Genomic DNA, 21,811 nt, shown 5'->3' on the forward strand with positions numbered 1-21,811 from the left:
CTAACTGCTAAGCCCTTGGTCTGAGCATCCACCAGACCTCCCCCACCCAGCCACACACACACACACACCACACACCACCACCACCACCACCACCACCACGGTCACCAACCCTCCTCCTTTTCCTTCATATGTTCATTCTATCTCACAGCCACAGGCACTGGGATTCCACCTGTCCTCATTCTTCTCTGCAGCACTCTGATTGGCCAGACCATCACTAGATTACCTGTGTTGCTGTTAAAAAGGTTCCAGAATTACTTTCCTATTGGGACCTTACCTTTGGATGTAAACAACGGCAATACACTGGAAAGCCAACAGGCATAACCCAAAATGGATTTGTTGGAAGGATTATTTATTTCAGTAATACTGGCATCTGTGACTCAAGTAATTTCACATCAATGATTCATTTTTAAATATGGAATTATATTTGATATGTTTGTCAATTATCTCTGGTTGCCTAGTTGCAGTAGACCTTAACCTTTATATTATAAATGAATGATTACTTTCTTCAGCAATTACAGATTGCTAAATTGAATTACTAATTAAGTAGGCCTACATTTTTAATAACATACATGTGCTTTTACTCAATGTGAGTTATGTTATTGGTATTTTTTCCCTTTATATCCAGGTACAGAATGTACTTGCAGGTAAGAATTAACTTCAGTTTAAACTTCATTTGGATAATGGGTTTTTCATTTTTTAGTTTGAGATAATTCCTGATGCTTTTGTATTCACATAAAATGCATTGATAAAATAGGCCAATTGCAAGTAAATTAATAATTAGGCAACATAGGCCTAATTGGTCAACATTTCATGAATATATCATTTTTTCCCCTCTTTAGAGTGTCCTATCACTTCCGTAACGTCTCCTTCTGCATCAGCCTTAACAGTGAAGTGGACAAATTATACGGGAGCCACAAACTACTTTCTAGATTTAAGTATTGTAAATGACACAAGATTTGCTCCAGTTGTGGTGACGTTAACTCCAAGCAGCACTCAAAAACTGGTTCAAGGATTAAGGCCAGGGAGATTCTACCAAGTCACTTTAAAAGTTTTCCAGTTTTACTATCTTGTCTGCACAAGCAGTAAACACGCATATACAGGTAAGATTAATGTAGGCTAATTACAGTGCATGAAAATGCACTGTACTGTTCTTCCAAGGCTTTTTACAGTGCATGAAAATGCACTGTAGGCCTACTGTTATTCCAAGGCTTTTTCTTCTTCTGATTACAGTGCAAAAATGCACTGTACTGTTCTTCCTAGGCTTCTTCTTCTTCTTCTTCTTCTTCTTTTTATTACAATGCACTGTACTGTTCTTCCTAGGCAACTTCTTATTACACTGTTTTTCCTAGGCAACTTCTTCTTATTACAGTGCATGAAAATGCACTGTACTGTTCTTCCTAGGCAACAACTTCTTATTACAGTGCATGAAAATGCACTGTACTGTTCTTCCTAGGCAACTTATTATTATTATTATTCCGCTTACCACTCTTTCCGTACGTAATTTCTCTTGAACAGTTTAACTTAGAAACTTCGTTCAAACTTTGTAACGTAGGTCTTTAAACGGACCAGATTGCTATGTCTTTTCAACTTTGAAACTTTTATACTTTTTAAACTATTGAAGAAAAACTTTTTTAAAATCCCCATAGACTTAACATTGCCGATTGTGACATCATAATACGGCCATTAAGCAATTAGAATCCTATGCCAGGTGTTCAGGCCACCTGCAGTCTCAGGCTTTAAGCATACAATCTGGGTCAATTAAGACTACACATCCTATTCAACTGTTTCCTCTGTCCAAAACTGTTTCAAAATAAAAGTCCTCACTACAATAATCCATTGTTAAACAATGTAACCCATTAAACTACTAAACTTTTTACATTCAACTTTTAAACGGTCTACTTTTAAACTATCATTAAACTATCTATCTATTAAACTAGCTGTCTATCAACAACTTTTAAACTATCTACATTCAACTTTTAAACTTTTAAACAATATACATTCAACTTTTAAACAGTCTACTTTTAAACTATGATTAAACTATCTATTAAACTAGCTGTCTATCAACAACTTTTAACTTGTCATCAACTATGTCAACACTTGTGATCAACTATGACTCCTACCCACTGTAGCTAGTTAGCATGGTTAGCATAGTTAGCATGTTAGCATTGCTAACATTTTTGGCAAAACTGCTAAAAATGATTAGCTAGGTTAGCTAAGTCACATGGCATAGCATAGTTAGCATGTTAGCATTGTTAGCATGGTAGTTAGCATAGTTAGCATAACAACTAAAAATGATTAGCTAGGTTAGCTAAGTCACATGGTTAGTATAGTTAGCATGTTAGCATTGTTAACATGCTAGTTAGCATAGTTAGCATAACTACTAAAAATGATTAGCTAGGTTAGCTAAGTCACATGGTTAGCATAGTTAGCATTGTTAGCATGCTAATTAGCATTGTTATAATTTTTGACAAAACTACTAGAAAATATTAGCTAAGTTAGCCAAGTAACATGGTTAGCATGTTAACATAGTTAACATTGTTAGCATGCTAAAAATGAATAGCTAAGTTAGCTAAGTCACATGGTTAAAATGTTAGCATTCTTAGCATTTTAGCATAACTGCTATAAATTATTAGCTCAGTTAGCTAAGTCACATAGTTAGCATTGTTAGCATAGTTAATAGCATTAGCATTATTCAATTTTTTTTAAAAACTGCTAGAAAACATTAGCTAAATTAACTAAGTTAAGTAACTTGGTTAGCATTATTATCTTTGTTAGCATAGTTAGCATAACTGCTAGCAAACATTAGAGCCATTTCAACTGTCAGTTATCATCAACTATCTACCTAAATAATTCAACCATTTAAACTATCCACCTATTTAACTGTTCAGTCATTCCAACTATATTAAACCTCATCTACCTAGCAACCAATATAGTTTGTTTTTACTCTGTATGATATCCTCCTGAAAACCAATCCATAGACCTATGTCCTCTGTAGTGGACATAAGTTCTAGAAGCATACCCCTTTACCCCTTTTTTTACAGAAAATTCCTGTGGTCTTTTAAAGAGGACATCCTGGGCTTTCTAATGATATATCATGTGATTGGCTGGGTTGCTGGGAACCTCCTCTTCCTGGTTCTCAAAAATGGTTGACATCAAAACAAACACATTTTATGGAAGGAGGAGAGATAAGTCAAATAGTGTCTTCTTATTAAGCATTCATTATGATGGCAATATATGGTCTTGTTAATGAAAATGTCAGGAATCATATGATTAATTTTGAAAGAAGTTAAGTTATTTATACATTTTGAAATAATAGTGACTTTATGAATGTCCATTATAATGGACACCAGGACCAAAATATTTTGATGTTTTGGGAAATTTAGGAGATCATTTGTATAGGATGAATGAGGGGGGTCAGATTTGGAGCTCTCAGGTGATGAGTGAGTGAAACAGAGATGAGGACTATGAACCTGTGCCTCAAGAAGATAGCGAGGAAGAGTAAGACTAAAAAATGAATTATCGCAGATGAAAGAAAAACATGAAAATTAAATGAACAATCCAGAAAAAAGAAATACAACTGTCCAAAAAGGCAAATAAAGTAGTCTAGAAGGATAAATAACATTTCCCTTATATTTGGTTAAGTTTACCCTTAATTTAATACCACTAAAAGCATAATTTGTCCATTTTTGTCTTTTTTCATGGCTACCTTTTCATAGTAAAACGGTCCTTTTGTCCACCACAGGGGACATGCTATAAAATTTAAAATAAAAATAAATTTAAAAAAATAAAAATTGTAAGATGTTTTTTTAAAATCCTAAATAGAAAATAAATCACAAAAAAAAGAAATTGTTGGACAAAATTTTTTGTTTTTTTCTTGGTTCCCAGGAGGATATTTTACATCATATTTTTGCATTTTCATGCACTGTATTTCCTTTAGGAAATGCTTTTCTAGTTGATTAATTGATCGATTGGTTAGGTCTATTCTGATTATAGGCTAATGTATTTCTTCATTCCCCTGCAGTTCCAGCAACGTCTCAGCTGATATACTCTAAACCTATATCAAGTACGACAATACGTTTGCAATGGTCAAGTGTGGCCGGCGCCGATAACTATCTATTGGTGGTAGAAGGGACATTTAATAACGAGCATTATAACTTCACTACCACATCTCAAAGTAAGCAAATAGATGGACTTCAACCACAAACACCATACAACTGCTTCGTGTTTTCATCTAACCAAGCTGGATTTGGAACCAAAAGTATTGTCAAGACCATTACGACGCGTGAGTAACGAAAATCCTCCTAATTTATATACGTCAGTGAGTGACGATAATCGGACTCCAATCCCTAATTTAGCATCACTTCTCATTTGATGTTTTACAGTGGTGCAGCCGCCAGGTGGTGTAGTTGTGACCGCAAACGGGAGAAACGCTGCGCAAGTATCATGGAACTCTGTACAAGGAGTGCTGTTGTATCAAGTTAAAATTACGGATAACGACGACTCAGCAGCAACACCTGTCATTCACGAAACGAGCAGAAGCAGTCTGGAAATTACAAATCTTAAGCCATGCACTTCATACACCATAGGAGTATCATCTGTAAATGCCTTTTTGGAGCCTGGGGAGTCTTCAAATGTCACTCTCATAACAAGCAGTGAGTGGTGAAATGTTTACGAATAGCTTCCTTTGTTGACCTATTATGGTGCGCCTTTGAAGTAAATTAAGCATGAAATATATTTTTTGTAAGTATATCGTAATTTTCCTAATTAAGACACTCTTTATTCATTCCTGCCCCTCAGCAATTGACTCAGTGACATTGGTAGAAGTGGAATACAGTTGTTCAAGTGGCATGACTACTGTTACGTGGGACGAGGTGTTTGGTGCGGACAGCTACAGAGCTGTGGCGGTAGACGGCAACGGAACCGCGCTGAGCTGTACGTCCACATCGACAAGCTGCCAGATAACCATGCTGCAGTGCGGCGAGGTGTACCTGGTCTCCGTCACCGCCATCTCGTACGCCTGCGAGAGCACCTCAAACTACACAGCCTCCTTCCAAACAGGTGAGCCAGCGTCTCACATGGAAAGCCCCTGTGTCGCTACTGGCCAGACGCAAAATAAACAATCTGCCTGAACCTCTCCCAGGGGGCTGTCGATTAGGAGTGCTCCCATAGGTATCAGGCGTTGCCATTCTCAGACGAAGATGATGCACACCCGGGTCTATGTGCACAGATAGGATTATCCTCTGTCGTTCTCACAGAAGCCTACAGTGTGTGTATAATGGACAGGTTGATTTTAAAGGTCACAGTTTCAGGTGGCAATTGTTTACTGAGTGTTTTTCTCTGCTCGGTTTGACAGCATAATAACTTAATCTCTGTCTCTCTGTCTCTTACTCACTCTCTTACCATCTCAATCTGTCTGTCTGTCTTTCTGTCTGTTTGTGTGTCTGCCCATCTGTCTGCCTTTCAACTCCCTGTCTCCCTTCCTGTCTGTCTCTCTTGCTCTCGCTCTACCACTCCACAGTGCCTTGCCCACCTGTCGCACTTTCCCCATATCACGAATGTGCCAGTAATGTCATCGTGTTTAGCTGGAATGCTACCAACATCACCAACTACTATGTGGCCACATCGCTGGATGCCAACGGCCAGGTGGTGACGTGCCAGACCACGCAGACGTCCTGCTTCTTTACCAGCACCAGTTGTGGCCAGAGATACAAGTTTGCGGTTTCCGCAGTGTCTGGGGCCTGCAACAGTGGCCCCAGCAAGCCCATCTACCAGAGCACAGGTGTGGTTGGCCCCTGGATAGATGTAAATGACAAACTCAAAGAGAGGACAACATTATTCAGAACAGTGCAATAGAAGTATAAAGTAGCTGCTTATAACCCATCCCAGTTATAAAGTTCACATCACAAGGAATTAGATAGTGCTGACATTTATTTTTTAATAGTCTTAGGGTAGGGTAGGCTACACCTCTTTCGAAAATAAACTTTCAATGCAGGCATTGGTAACCATCTATGGCAGTTCAGGTGCCAATTCAGAAACAGTTCTGTATGTACAATATCTCACACACACACCTACACACACACACACACACACTCACTCACTCACTCACTCACTCACTCACACAAACAGGGAAAATGAAGAGACTGTGTGGGCAGAGGCTGATATAAACCAAGAATAATGGGTACTCTTTATACACAAGGTTTATAACTACGATTGCATTAGTCCATAAGCCTACTCAACACAAATTCCAGTGGTAATGGCGTGGTAATGAAGGAGAAAGCGTTCCTGTGTTCTCCTGTACTAAAAGCTCTGCTCTGTCCTCAGCTCCCTGCCTGCCAGTAAACGTGCAGACGTCGTCCGACTGCGACTCGGATGTGCTCATCAGCACCTGGGACTCGGCGGCGGGGGCACTCTCCTACACGGTGGAGGCACGGGGTAACCGCAACGACACCTACACCTGCAGCTCCCACACCAACAGCTGTGCCATGGACGCCGTGAGCTGTGGTGAGGTGCTGAGCATCTGGATCACCGCCTCGCACGACGAGTGCACCACCGAAAGCGTACTGGGAGAGGTGGCCGAGACAGGTGAGACCAGCTCAGAGGCTCATGAAATGTGTGTGTGTGTGTGTGTGTGTGTGTGTGTGTGTCTCAATATAAACACCTAACTGTTTCCCTGCTCTACTCCCAGTGCCTTGCACCCCTCAGAACTTCACGCTGGTGGAGAGCTGCAAGGTGGACTCGGTCTCTCTGGACTGGGAGGCCAGCAATGGTGCCATCTTCTACATCGGCATGGCGGTGCACGCGGACGGCTCCCAACACTCCTGCGCGGCCATGGACACACACTGCGACATCCAGGGCCTGCGCTGTGGCACCACCTACGACACCTATGTCATCGCCACCAACATCAAGTGCAACAGCTCCGAGACCCAGCATGCCACAGCCACCACCGGTAAGGGGGCAACGCTGGGGCTGGGCTCAGCTGAGGGCCAGAGGACTGGACAGTAGACTTCTAAAGGAAGGATGAGCATGGAGAGTTTGATTAATGGGATGTTTGTTACGGGTGGAAAGGCTTAATTTAAGAAGCACTTTTCTCTATTAGTGAGCACTAATAGAAAGTGGTTGCTGCTAACATTTACACATAGAGGTTATAAGCTGTCTATAAACAGGTCTCCATTGAGATCGATCTCATCACACATCAAATATCATCACACAAATCAACAATCACTTGCATTCAGCACACATCACACATAACACATCTCAGGAGAAACACTCACCCAGTAGATATGTCATCTTATATGAGTTACCTCCTGAAATCTCTCCTCCATCTTTGATCGCTGCTCCAGCCCCGTGCCCCCCGACCTCTGTGTTGGCGATCCGGGACTGCGCTGCCAACCACGCCGTGGTGATGTGGGAGAGCCACCTGAGTGGAGGCACCTACACGGCGGTGGTGCAGGACGGCGAGGGGCGGCGGCTGAACTGCAGTGACACGGGCAACCACTGCACCACCCCGGTGCTGGCGTGCGGACAGAACTACTCCGTCACGGTGCAGCACTTTGACGGGACGTGCAACAGCTACCCCTCCACCCCCATATATATGGAGTCCGGTAGGTCCACATCTTTCTTTCTCAAGGTCTGGTTAAAGCACGTATAACATCATTTAAACCATAGTGCAGATATTGACCTCACTTCCTGTTTTCCTCTGCTCCTCAGCCCCATGTCCTCCATTGTCCATCTCAGCCTCGCTGGACTGTGATGCCGAAGTGGCGCTAGTCTCCTGGGATCCGCAGGGGGCGCTGGGCGTCACCTACCTGGTGAACGCGTCGGGCAGTGAGGGCGTGGTGTCCATGTGCAGCTCCACCAGCTCCAACTGTTCCCTTAGTGGCCTGCCGTGTGGACAGAAGTACAACGTCACCGTCAGCGCCTCAGCTCATGGCTGCGCCAGCGCCCCCAGTGATCTGTACCCCCTCACGCAAGGTCAGAGGCCACTCACACACACACACACACACACACACACACTCACACACACACTCACACTCACACTCACACTCACACTCACATTAATAGCCCACTACAGTTTATTCACCACCATTTCATAACATATAAAACTTAGAAGAGCGATGATCCGACTGCTTTATAGTGAGTAATTGATTGGTGTTAGTGCACCGAATATAATGCAGTCAGTCAGTGTCCTGTGTGGACAGTTACAGTCATGGTCATGCAGCCCAAAAACTGTGTGTCTGTAGCCGCTCTGTGTGTCTGTAGCTCTGAGCTCCTCTGGGAGCAGTTCTCCGGTGGTCTTTAGCTGGCTACACCAGCTGTGGCTCTGCCCTGCATCTCTGAGTTCCGTGGCCATCTTCTGTTTCTCCACAGCCTCTTGCACGTCCACTCTGACGCAGGTGGACATTCTGTGCCGGTCGGACTCGGCGCTGGTGTCGTGGTTTGGGTCGGTCGCGGGCGAGTACACGGCTACAGCAGAGGACGGCCAGGGCCGCAGGCTGAACTGCACCTCCACAAACACCTCATGTGAGGTCAGTGGCCTGCGCTGCGGTCAGCTCTACACGTTCAGTGTGGCGGCGACAGGGTCGCAGTGCCAGAGCCTGCCCAGCAACACAATGCAGAAATACTCAGGTGAGGCACAGGACGGATCAAGGCACCGGCACTGCTGGAGAGATGTTCCAGAATGTTCCAAAATGTTCCATAGACTGAATATTCTGAGCGAATGGTCGGGAAACATACTCATGTATTCAGCTTAAATGTATGATTAACATATTAGTTTTCTGTCTTTTCGGGGTTATTGAAAACAGCTTTAGAGTTTAATCATGGTCAGTAACATTATCATAGAAAAATAGTCATATGGATTTTGGATTTAGTATTATCCTATGTCTATCGACTTTAATTTGAATTTTGTTTCCTTGTTCTTGAGTTCTAAAATAATAGGAAAAGTCTTTCTCTCTTCTCTCCTCTGATTCTGTTCCTCAATGCTGTCCATAGTTCCATGTCTGCCTGAGAGTGTCCAGTCCTCCCTCCACTGTGAGAACGGCTCAGCCTCCGTGTCCTGGAGTCCGAGCTCTGGAGCCGTGTTCTACATCGCCACTCTGGAGCGGCCAGACGGGCAGCAGTCCCTCTGCAACACCTCTGGCTCCAGCTGTGACTTCAGCGGCCTGCCCTGTGGACAGACCTACGCGGTGACGGTGGCCGCCGAGGGACAATCCTGCAACAGCTCTCAGAGCACAGGTCCACCTATCAGGACAGGTATGGGAAATGGATGGAAAAGAGTTTATTTTTGATGATTGGTAGAGATGTACCAGGTGTTGGTATTGATACTTGGTTGTGTTGTTGTGTTGGTGAAAGTGAAGTTTTGAAAGAGTATGACACATCAGAAATACACTGGGTCATCATTCTTTCAGAAGAATGTTGGTGATCCAAACAAATGAAGGAATGCCATAAAAAGGGCAAGACATTAAATAAATACTTCTGAGATTTGTATTCTGTTCTGTTTTGGCAGCACCATGTGTACCTGAGAATGTCACAGCCAATATCAGTTGCAGCAGTAACATAGCAACAGTAACTTGGGACAGTAGTCATGGCGCAGTGGCTTATACTGTGGTCGCAAATGGTAATGGTCACTCTGCTACCTGTAACTCAACCACACCGACGTGTGACCTTTCAACTCTGAACTGTGGACAGAATTACACCATCACAGTGTCTGCTGAACATAGCAACTGCAGCAGTGGCAACAGCTCACCTGTGGAAATCCACACAGGTAAGGCAATACCTAAAAGACCACACTACCAACTGATTGTATGATATGATTAGTATCAGACTATTAGCTGCACAGGTACATTAGCAAGTTCCCTATGTCTAGACCATGGAGTGCAATAGTATATGAGAAAACAATATGGAACGTCATTACTTGGTTACACATAACTATAACTAAATATTAATCTTTTCAAAGAAATAAGAGTAGAAGAATTTCTGAAAGGTTTTAGTTTAGTTAATTTGTTAATTAATTAGTTAATTATTAGTTAATTAATAATTCATGTCTTTTTATTCATGCTATTTTTCTTCTTTTCCTCAGTGCCATGTGTACCAAGTGATGTTATGGCATCAGTCCACTGCATGTCCAACTCTACTATGACGGTACAGTGGACTGAGAGTGCTGGAGGGGACACCTACACGGCCATGCTAGAGGACAGTAATGGCCAGTCCACCAGCTGCCAGTCCCTGGGCTCTCAGTGCAACGTCTCCGGGCTCCACTGTGGGCAGATCTACCACGTGTCTGTGATGGCGTCAGATGACCAGTGCAGCAGTGCTGCCAGCACAGACATTGCCGTTCACTCAGGTTAGTACACGAGAGAAGGATGCTTGATAGTGTGCTGATTAGCACACACAAAACAGTCATATTCACTGCTTTCTCTAGTTATTAAATTCGTCAGCTGCAACTCTGGGTTAAGCTTAGCTTAGTCTCATTTGTCTGAATGGGTTTAGGTCTGTAAAGCACTGTGAGGCAATGTCTATTGTTTATGGTTCTATATAAATTGATATTATTTTATTAAGTTGAGTTTAGTTGAGTTGAGATGAATTAAATGAAACTGAATGAGATACTGTAGATACCACAGGAAAGATTCAGTTCTATTCTGTAAAAGGCTTGCAGGTGTTTGAAACTCCATTTCTCTCTCTGTCTCCCTCAGAGCCCTGCGCTCCCACGGGCATCGAGGCCATCTTGGACTGCCAGCTGGGCACGGCTACTCTGTCCTGGCAGAACAGCGCTGGAGCCGTGTCCTACACTGCTGTGGCAGAGACGGCGTCGCTCGGACACAACGTGACGTGTGACACAAACGCCACCAACTGTGAGCTGGATGCGCTGGTCTGTGGAGCGGAGTACGCTGTGGCAGTGGTTGCCCATGGAGACACCTGCTACACTTCCGCACAGATGCCTGGATACCTCATCACAGGTCAGTTACTAACCGGACAAAAAGACAGTACAAACACAAATCCCAACATGGTGATATTAGACAAAATGACACATTTTGTCTTTTAGAACAGTAGATTTAATTTAGAACAAATCAGTGCTGTTACATGTGGTTTTATTTTATGTCCTGGGTGTTGCCAGCCACACTGGATTTTGTGATTTTTATGTGGTTTTAGCATTTTGTGTTCTTTTATGCATCGTTTGTAAACATTTCATCTTGAGTTCACTGTTATGCAGTGTACCAGAGATGGTTGTACTGTATATGGATGTCCTGCACCACTACTGAGTGCTATCTGTGTTTAACTTATCCATGTCCGCTTCCTAACCCAGAGCCCTGCACTCCTCTGAACCTGAGAGTGGACTACAGCCAGTCAGTCGCCCAGCTCCACTGGAACTCTACCCGGGGAGCCGTCAACTTCACCGCCGAGGCCGTGACCCCCCAGGGCCTGAACGCCAGCTGCAGCACCAACACCACCAGCTGTGCCCTCTCCGACATGGCCTGTGGTCAGGTCTACAACGTCACCGTCACGGCGCAAAACCAGGTGTGCCAGGACACGTCTGCGGTGTACCAGCTGATGACAGGTGAGTGATACAGTATGTGTGAGGTGTTGCTGTAGTCCGGTAAGATTTATCTGTCCACTGATGCAGGTGTGGCTTTGCCTGGTAGCCCACACAGAGATGCTACTGAGAACATGAACAATACAGACATGTTCTTACAGAGCGTGTGATTGTATATTTTATTGTGAACAATCTACACATCTACAGAGACTGTATAGATTACGGGTGATGCCGTGTTAAATGCCGTGTTGGTCTATATGTAGGTCTTGTGGTTTTAGTGTGTGTGCGAGTGTTGTTGACTGCTGTGTATTTTTTGTTTGTTTGTTTGGCATAGAGCCCTGTGCTCCACAGAACGTCCAGTCCAGCAATGACTGCGAGACAAACACCGGCACTGTTTCCTGGGAGCAGAGCCTGGGCGCCGTGGGATACGCTGTCCTCCTGCAAGGGCAGAACGGCCATCCGGCCTCCTGTGTTACCACGGATACGTCCTGCAGCATGGAGGGCCTGGTGTGTGGCACGGTGTACTCTGTGGGCGTCACGGCCATTGGATCAGAATACAACAGCTCAATGAGCAGTGGACCCAGCCTGATGACAGGTACTTATGGACAGACATCAGGGACACGTGTTTCAGTTCGCTGGAGTGACTAAGAGCTGTTGTAGCCTGCTGTCATCACATATCATATATATCTCTAAGCTGTATACAGTTAGAAATGGATGTACATACCATAACACAGGCAAGTGGTGCAGCAGGAGACAGTGGGCATGCCACCAACAACATTACAGTCCAGTTTTTGCTCCGCCTCCTTAGCTCCCTGTCTGCCGGGGAACGTGACGGTCAGCGTGGACTGTGATCAAGACATGGCCGCGGTGCGCTGGAGTGGGAGCATGGGGTCGGACAACCACACGGTCACCGCGCTGAGTGCTGACGGACTGCAGGCCTCCTGCTTCAGCGAGCAGGACCAGTGCAACATCACCGGGCTGCAGTGTGGTCAGACGTACAACCTCTCCATCACCGCTGCCAACCAGGCCTGTGCCCTCACCAACGACACGGGAGTCACCTTCCAGACCCGTGAGTGTGCAGCAGCAATGCCACAGATACACAGTCTGCTTTCAGGATTCATGGATTTTGGTCAAATGCGCCAAATAAATTAATCTATAATAATTTAGGATTATAGAATTATTATAGAATTAGTAATTAATTTCCTAATTTCTGTAACTTGTCTGACGTCACTTGCTTTTGATGTAGAATTACTATGGAGCCTCATTAAGGTGATCATCCATGTGTCTCCATGTGTACACAAGCCATGCACACAAAGGCTCAGTGTTCCTCTCTGTGTGGATGGACCTCATCTATCACCCTTGGTAACCTCTTGGTTTGACCTGTGACCCCTGTGCAGGCCCCTGTGCTCCGACGTCTGTGTCCGTGGACCAGTCGTGTGGCTCCCTCAGTGCCACTCTGTCCTGGGCGGAGCAGGGCGGCGTGCAGCACTACACGGGCGCCGCCACCCAGGGCACCAGCGGACACGTGCAGACGTGCAACTCCGATAACTCCAGCTGTGTGTTCCCCAGTCTGGCCTGCGGGGAGCGCTACACTTTCACCGTCACTGCCCACGGCCAGCTGTGCCCCAGTAACGCCAGCAGCGCGGTGGACATCCAGACCGGTGAGACTGACACGCTGTTTGGACGTTATAAGCATTGGGCTACTAATCTGGTCTCTATTGTTCTTCATCATATGTGACCTGATCTGGCAAAATGAGTCACAGTGAGTGACCCAAAATTAAAAATTGAGAAAACGATATCCTGGTGAAAGTCATATCTTTTGTCAAGATACAGCATTTTGAATTATGGCCAACCCTGCATCTTTTTCCAATTGAAAAACTGAGCAAATCGCGTTTGAAGTTACAGGTTACAGGCAGGTACAGGTAGGATTTGCCCACTTGAATAATCATTTTTGTAACTTTACATTCTTGTCTTCATTATGAAACTTAGGGAAAATAATTTTGAATGCCTCTTCTTTCATATAACACCAAAAAAGAGAAATCTATATTTTCAATGATTTTTGAAGTAATCGTCCTGTATCTCAAAATTAGAATCTGTGACTTGCCTTTTTGTCAGATCAGGTCACATACTATTCTGTTGATAACATGTTAATTTCTTACTTTTTGACGCACTTCAGAAGGAAAAATTCTTATTTATGAGAATCCAAGATTTTTATATTTCTACATACTTATCATAATCATATGTCTTATGTCCTCCATTTCAGTTTTGTAGGTACTGGAACAGGTTATATAACCTGCCTGTAATCCAAAAACAAAATCCGCAAATCAGTGTTTTTCGTCTTTCAGAGCCATGCCAGCCTGTGAATGTGACGGCCCGTGTGGCCTGCAACAATGACACCGTGACACTGGACTGGGACAATACCCCAGGGGCCTTGTCTTACATCATCAGTATCTCTGGCCACCTGGGATATGTGGTGGACTTCAACAGCACAGAGTCCCAACTGGAGGCCACCCTCCCCTGTGGGCAGTCCTACAACGCCACTGTAACCCCACGGGACGACCGCTGTGACGGGCCACAGAGTGCCCTCATGCAGTTCAAGACCGGTACAGCTCATATGTGCAGCTACTGAAATCGCAATTTTGAAATAATGCAATTAACTAATTGTAAAGGCTGCAATTAATCATCATTAATCATTAGTTATCAGTGCACTTCTTCACTACCCATTGTGTAAATTGAAAAAAAAAAAAAAAAACGTGTTTTTTAATGAATTCATACATACAAATGAAGTCTATTTTAATTTGTAATGATTTTAAGTTTCAAACCACTGAGCCAACCAAATGTACATCATCCGCCATATAAGGCTTTAATAGTGCTGAAAATGTGCTACATCATAGTACACATAGACTTGTAAACTGTGTGTTTAGAGGTGCCCAGACACTCTAACCCTTGGTCTCCTCTACAGGCCCTTGTGTCCCAGCTCACGTTGACACTTTCGTCCAGTGTGAGGATCACACCGGCTCTGTCAGCTGGTCTTCCAGCGACGGGGCGCAGATGTACACCGCCTTGGCAACAAGTAGTAATGGTGACACCCACCAGTGTGTGACGAATGACACGTTGTGCACCTGGAACGACCTTCAGTGTGGCGAGCGCTACATCGTCACGGTGATGGCTACTGATGCCAACTGCTCCAGCCTTCCAAGCAACAGCTCTACCCTATATATGGGTAAGGGCAAGATGAAGTCCTCCATTTTTACTGATTGCTGTCTTTTCTCAACATATTTCCCTGCTGAACTGTTTTTGTATTGTGTACTGTGATCATGACTGCACAAATATAGTAGGGGCGGGCGAGAGAGCCTTCATTCGCCCCGTAATGAGTCATTTAACCATATACCGACTTACGAAGATGATTAATTAACACGAAAACGTTGCCTGGTGTCCCTTTAAAACATGCATCCAGGGAACCTTTGGAATGAAGCCGTGGTAACTTATGAGACTCCTGTCTTCTCTCCTAATCTCTCCCATCAGCTCCCTGCGCTCCCGTAAACGTGACAAACACGGTGGACTGCTCCACGGGTGTTGTCCTGGTCATCTGGGACCACAGCCACGGCGCCGTCTCGTACACCGTGAGCGCCCAGGGCAGCGGCGGCTACGCGTCCACCTGCAACACGACCGGCACCAGCTGCCAGTTCAGCGACCTGCTCTGCGGCATGACCTACGACATCACTCTCAGCGCCCAATCAGTCGACCAGACCTGTTCCAGCCAACTCAGCAGCCCCATCAGCATAGATACCGGTAGGGGGGCAAGAGAGAGTGTGGGCCTTGTTGAGGCTGTGTATGTAAGAGAGAGAGAGGGAGTCAGTCAGACACACAGAGGGAGACCAAGTAGTATCAACAAGTAGTGATGACCGGTAATGACAATATCATATGCATAGTCATAGTATCATAATATATATTGTTATTATTGTTAACAAACCTGATGGATAGGATCAACCATGTTTTTTTTTCTCCTGTATATCTCTGTTACCAAAACTGACCTATCGTATCTGTGTCCACTGTGTTCCTTGTGTTTAGTCCCCTGTGAGCCTCAGAATGCCAGTGCCCAGCTGAACTGCACTACCCATGGTGCACTAGTGTCCTGGGAGGCCGGCGACGGCTCTGATAACTATCTCGTGCAAGCTGTGGGTGACGACGGACACCAAGTAGGGTGCAACAGCTCATCCAGCAGCTGCTCACTACCCAGCATGCACTGCGGCCAGAGCTACAACGTCACCGTCACGGTGCTGGATGGGGTGTGTGACAGTGTCCACTCCGAGTTCACTCTGCAGTCAGGTGGGTTTGTTACAGACCTGCAGGTGCTGTTTCTACAAGACAGGACAGTGAGAGCTTTGTCAGGTCTCAGCTTATTAATCAGTGGTGTAGATTATTCTATATCTTCCCTTTCCATTCTTTCCCCATGATTCCTTGTTTCCAGTTGTTTGCGCCACATAAGGGCTATACTTTTTTGCATACTAATTTTATTTTAGTACATTTTCCAGTGCTTTGTTGCAAATCTATCGTCTATTAAAGGACATTCATTCAGACATTATTGTCTATCTTTGTTTTCCACTGAATCCTGAGAAGTCTTACCTGTGCTGACCAGTGCTGACCCCTGCTTCTGTCTCTTTCAGCCGCTTGTGCCCCAGGCAACATTCAGACCAACCTACAGTGTGATCAGGGCACAGCCACGGTGAGCTGGCAGCAGAGCAGCGGTGACAACCTGTACCTGGTTGTGGGCGAGGCAGCCAGTGGGCACAGGGCCACCTGCAACAGCAGCGCCACCTCCTGTGACCTACAGGAACTGCAGTGCGGACAGACCTACAATGTGTCAGTCTACTCGATGGACAGTGCCTGCAGCAGCATGGAGAGTAGTGTCACACAAGTTCATACAGGTGAGTGTGTGTGTGTGTGTTTGTAGTGCTGTTGAAAAGCACAAGCAAACCTTCTTAAGACGGCAAGAAACTGTCAAACGTTAATTCGGAACCACAAGATGTATGCAATAATTTGAAAACTGAACATATTTTGATCAAATCATTATGATTCGTTAACCTTTCAGCACCATGTCCACCTCTTAACGTGGGCTACCAACTGGACTGTAACTACTGTATATAAATGGCTGGTAGAGCATTAACTGATAGACACATTTCAGTAGCTATTATTAACCGAAGTATTCTTTTCATGGGCTACATGTCATATGCATCATTTTTGGTTGTTTTTCTCACGTTGGACAGAAGTGTTATATCATAATCATTACATTTTTATCTCTGTTTCAGCTCCATGTTCTCCAACAAACGTGTCTGGACATCTGGACTGTGTGACCAACGCTGCATGGGTGTCGTGGCAGGAGGCGCGGGGTGCCCACGGGTACACGGTGATTGCCGTGGGCGAGGACAGGCACAACTCCTCCTGCACTACCACCGACAGCACCACCTGCTCCGTGCCTGACCTGGGCTGCAGTGGCCGCTACACCTTCCACGTGATCGCCACGCACCACCACTGCACCAGCCCCCCCAGCCCGGCCATTCAGATGGAGACAGGTAGGGTGCTTTATGTGCCGGGTGTCTGCACCCAAAGTAAATACTGGTAATTGTAAAAAACGGTTGTTACATACTGTGCATATGGGTCACAACAGTCAGTGTTACTCATTCAATTAGCTATATAACATCATATTAATTTACGTGCAATCATTTTAAAGATTAAAGGTTGTATCAGCGATTTCAGGCCCAAAAAAGGCCCGAACATAAATTATCACATTCATCTAATCTTTCCTAATGATCCGCTAGCTGCCTGCCCAATAAGCGGGCCATAAAAAAAATGCGTCTGTAGGCAGCCTAGGCTCCGAGATATGTGTACAAAAACAATTGCTCCCAACAAGGAGGCAACCCCTCAAAGGCAAAATAAAGTGTTTTAACCAATAACCGACGAGATGCGTGTTTAGGAGTTTTAATTGCATGGGAGGGAGGGGGAGGGAGTAGCGAGCTAGCTCTGTTTTGTTTGAACATCAACAGAAGTGACGTATCCCCACTATCGCTGATACAACCTTTAATGGAAAGCAACTTATAATACAGATGTACATTTTACAAGTGTTATCTCAGTTGTTAGCAGCTTGTTCTCCAAATCAAGTACAGGATATAAAGGAAGTCTATAATCTTTAATTCATATCTGTTTGACATTTACAATACTGAGTTTCCTCATAGAATAACCTCCTAATACATTATAACAATATAATATTCCTGTTGGGTCTTTTAGCCCCCTGTAACCTCTCCTCCATTGTGGCTTTCCACGAGTGCCATGCTGACCACATCGAGGTGGTGTGGGAGTCCTCAGATATTGACCACCTGTACACGGCCACGGCAGAGGCCAGTGACTACACGCTACTGTCCTGCAACAGCACCAGCTCCAGTTGCAACCTCACACAGGTGCGCTGCGGCATGCACTACACCATCGTGGTGACTGCGTCCTCCGATACATGCACGAGCCTCAGGAGCCCCCCCTACAGGATTAGTACAGGTAATACAAGGACGTGAGGAGGGAAGCATAAATGTATGACTAGTTTGCACTGATATATTATAGTGGTATCCCTAGGTTATTTATGTTAGAAATTGTTCAACTGGGCAGATGAACTGGTGCCCTAGATCAAATCCGTTGAGGCAATATCAAATCAGATCATTTTAAAATAATCTCAAATGCTCAACATACTCAACAGGGTTCAGTCCATAAAAATGTTGGTATGTGGAAGAAAAAAAACAGATCATAAAACAAAACAAGGAAGACAATAATCATCCTATTCTCTCTTTTATTTGCAGCTCCTTGTGCCCCTGTGAACATCAGCGCTGAGAGGCTCTGTGAGTCCGACGGACTGTTTGTGTCCTGGAGCCCATCACCGGTGGCCCAGTCCTACCAGCTGACTGCCACAGCAGGAGACGGAGACGTGCGCAGCTGCAACACCTCCCAGAGCAACTGCACCCTGACTGACCTCCACTGTGGCCAGGCCTACAGCCTCGCGCTCAGCGCCAGCCATGAGAACTGCTCCAGCCAGCCCAGTCCCCCCGTCACCTTCAGCACAGGTCAGAGGGTCATTTGGCTTTGAGACATAGAAAGGACAGTATAGATGGCCCAATGACTTTTGAATGGATCTGGTCCAATTCCCTAAAAATCCTCACCATTCCCAGTTCAAATCTATGGCCAGATACATGTTTATTTTGACCTCATTACAACTTGCGACAGGATACACAATAGTTTCAACTTTTATTTGACTATTTTCAAGCTTTTGTAAGTATGTAAGCAAGGTGAAAACTATTTTTTGTTTTTAGTTAATTTTAGATTTTACTGGAAGTTGTATTTCGGTCCAGTACCTTTTAGCTGTGTGGGTGTGTAAGTGACGTGTTTTGAAGGTAACCCTTGATCTTCCTGGTACGTTGTGTGCAGTGCCCTGTCCACCTGAGAGCTTGTCTCTGGCGGTGGAGTGCGGTAACAGCTCTGCGGTACTGTCGTGGGGAGCGAGCACCGGCGCGGTGAGCTACACCGGCTGCGCCCAGGCAGAGAACAGCAGCATGCTCTACTGTCACAGCTCAGAGGAGTCGTGCCTGATGGAGGGCTTGGAGTGTGGGACCACCTACAACTTCACCGTCCAGGCCTCGGACGGCCAGTGCAACTCATCGTTCAGTGAGCCGCTGACGGACGGACTAGGTAGGCTACACACCCTCACAACATTTCAAATCCTCAACTCAAACTACAGTTGAAGTATGCTTTGACTGATTAATATGATTTATGTGCGGGTTGAATGTCTCAGGACAGATCTCTAAAAATGTTTAGATATATTTTAGGAGAAAAACAGAAAAAATAGCTTAGAAATGCTTTTTCAGAGTGCCGTGAGAATGCACAGGGTAATCTGAGTCATTTGTTTGACAGCTTGGCTTGGCCATGCAGCTTTAATATGTTTAATATACCTGACCCCTACTCCCTCTGTGTCCCCTCCCCTCCCCTCCCCTCCCCCACAGTCCCTTGTGCTCCCGAGGGCCTGCAGGTCCATCTCAGGTCCATGATGGACGACAGGCAGGTGCTTCGAGCCTCGTGGAGCGCCGTGGACTGCCCCGACGCCCAGTACCTGCTGGAAATCTCTGGGAGCCTGCTGGGAGACCCGCAGATGCTGTTCGAGTTCTCCTCCTACTGGACGATCAGGAGCTTCTTCGAGATCCCTGTCCCCTGCAGCTCCACGTACAACGTGGCGGTGAAGGCCAGGAGCTCTGCAGGCATGAGCCCCGCATCGGCTGCGGTCACTGGAGCCACAGGTTGGACTATTCATCAGTGTCCTCTTGAAGTGTAGCATGCCTAGTTGATTACACAGTTGCTCTTGACCACAAGGTCCTTTTACATTTCCCAAAGTATCCCATGAAATGACTCACTCTGGCATTAATGATGAGGGGCGCTGGTTCCCAGCGGTTGACTGCTATGTGCTATTCTTCATCTCTGATATCCTATCAGCTGACTCTGATGTAGGTCCCTCTCTGATTCAGGATCAGCTGGGCAACTACACTAGTTCCTTGCTTTGTTATTGTGAGTAGCTGACTCGACTAGAGCGTGAGTGTAATGCTTCATCTGAACTTGTCTCCCAGCACCCTGCCCTCCTCTGACTGTGAAGTACACTGGCTCAAACGTGTCTGCCGTCGTCTCCTGGAATGCCTCCGTGTTTGCCACCGAGTACAGCGTGTACGACGTGTCTGGCTCAGTCCCGGTTGAGATCTGCAACACCACCGATCTCTCCTGCACTGTGAACGGTGTCAACAGCGAGGGCATCACAGTGACAGCCAGCAGCAACATTGGGGAAAGCAACCCAGTCTCAGTCACACATGGTGAGAATGTGGCTTAGCATTTAATATGCATGTTTTGTTACATACACCCTACCTGATACAATACTTACAGGCAAACAGGACTCTTTGGGGTCAACGTCTTGGCTGGATTCTTGATTGTCTGGATGCTTGAAGTGTCACTGATGGCCTGTGCCTTGTTTGTTGATCCTTTCAGCAGAGATCCTACAGCGTAGAAGAAGATCCCTTCACAGTAAGTTATATTTTCCTACTAAACATCTGGCTCTATACATTATATGATATTCTTAGGATTCATTGGGATTTCTCTTTATCTGCAGGTGATTTACCTGCCCCTGAGCTGACAGTAACCAAGGTGGGAACAGACTCCGTCCGGGTGGAGTGGACTCCAGTGCCTGGGGCATCCCACTACACGCTGCGGGTCAGAGAGCCTCTCACTGCCCGTCCACTCAGGCCCGAAGTGATGTCGGTCTACGGCGAGTCATCGGGTGTGACCAACCTGAAGCCGGCTACAACCTACTGCTTCAGTGTGTCGGCCGTCATGGACTCGCTCGCCAGCACCTTATACTCAGAACCAGCCTGTGCCACGACTAGTGCTAGCATCTAAGGCAGTTCTCCCATTATATAAACTATAGCCTGCTAGCATACAAAGCTAATGAGTGGTTGGGGACAGTACTCTCAAATGATTTTTGTATGGGCTTTATCAGGGCCAGTCACATTTTATGTGCAGATGTATTTTCTAACAACTTTCTAATGAACTTTCATGAAACGTTATGGACGTAAAATATTTTGAAATGAAACTTTCACTTACAGTATCTGATAATCAAACCTACTAAATGTGTGTTCCATTTATACATCTTTGACAAGCTGTCTGTAATTCAGGTCTTATCTTTTTGTATATTAAATGAAGAAATTGTCAAGCACCTAAATATACATAACAGCACATTACACTCTTGGGTGTATATGCAAAAATTTTCTTTTGTGAACGCATGAATTTCAGTGTCTTTGAAATGATGAATGCCAAATGTACTATATTTTTCTAAGCCCATAGGCATTCCTGTGCACTTTAGTGATACAGGTGCAGGTGAGGCAGATAAGAATAATCCAAAAGTGAATAAGTCACTGCACACTGATCACCATTAACATAGATTTTTTATTTGGAGTGAAGGACGCAGTTCGCTAAGCACTTTATCAGGTTCCATGAAGTGCTTAGCGAAACGTGTTCGCTCCAAATAAAAAAACCTGTACTATATTTTCTATTCCAGTGTGAAGACACCTCTTATTTTGTATATTAACCAATTAAATTAAATGTAAATAAACATGAAACACTTTCTACCACTTCCAATGTCTGCATACAAATAGCACCAAAAATCTGATGCATGTTTTGAATGGCTCCCACTCACCAAGTTATCGACTTGCTCTT

At 45.2% G+C, this 21,811-nt stretch overlaps 1 protein-coding gene across 1 annotated transcript; it reads left to right on the forward strand.

The window, feature by feature from the left end:
* The first annotated feature begins 1,017 nt into the window (after positions 1–1,017).
* On the forward strand, positions 1,018–21,775 carry LOC121704923. Its single transcript, XM_042085512.1, has 31 exons — positions 1,018–1,100; positions 4,022–4,282; positions 4,383–4,652; positions 4,798–5,058; positions 5,519–5,779; positions 6,322–6,582; positions 6,686–6,946; positions 7,341–7,601; positions 7,735–7,971; positions 8,368–8,625; positions 8,989–9,249; positions 9,503–9,760; positions 10,076–10,339; positions 10,689–10,952; positions 11,300–11,551; positions 11,862–12,122; positions 12,336–12,596; positions 12,925–13,188; positions 13,873–14,130; positions 14,490–14,750; positions 15,053–15,319; positions 15,599–15,856; positions 16,195–16,455; positions 16,837–17,100; positions 17,813–18,073; positions 18,370–18,630; positions 18,992–19,252; positions 19,564–19,854; positions 20,179–20,415; positions 20,588–20,623; positions 20,709–21,775. The coding sequence occupies exons 4-31, from the start codon at positions 4,848–4,850 to the stop codon at positions 20,993–20,995; spliced, it is 7,038 nt and encodes a 2,345-aa protein (XP_041941446.1). The 5' UTR covers positions 1,018–1,100; positions 4,022–4,282; positions 4,383–4,652; positions 4,798–4,847; the 3' UTR covers positions 20,996–21,775.
* Positions 21,776–21,811: the final 36 nt, after the last annotated feature.

This window comes from Alosa sapidissima, chromosome 1 (genome assembly GCF_018492685.1).
Source record: "Alosa sapidissima isolate fAloSap1 chromosome 1, fAloSap1.pri, whole genome shotgun sequence".
Lineage (NCBI taxonomy): Eukaryota > Metazoa > Chordata > Actinopteri > Clupeiformes > Clupeidae > Alosa > Alosa sapidissima.

Excerpts from the sequence above, each read along its gene's own strand:
- LOC121704923 (XM_042085512.1), top strand. The coding sequence starts at position 4,848 with ATGACTACTGTTACGTGGGACGAGGTGTTTGGTGCGGACAGCTACAGA. Across the intron at positions 9,761-10,075 it reads ACCTGTGGAAATCCACACAG|TGCCATGTGTACCAAGTGAT; the intron begins GTAAGGCAATAC and ends TCTTTTCCTCAG. Across the intron at positions 18,074-18,369 it reads CCCCTACAGGATTAGTACAG|CTCCTTGTGCCCCTGTGAAC; the intron begins GTAATACAAGGA and ends TTTTATTTGCAG.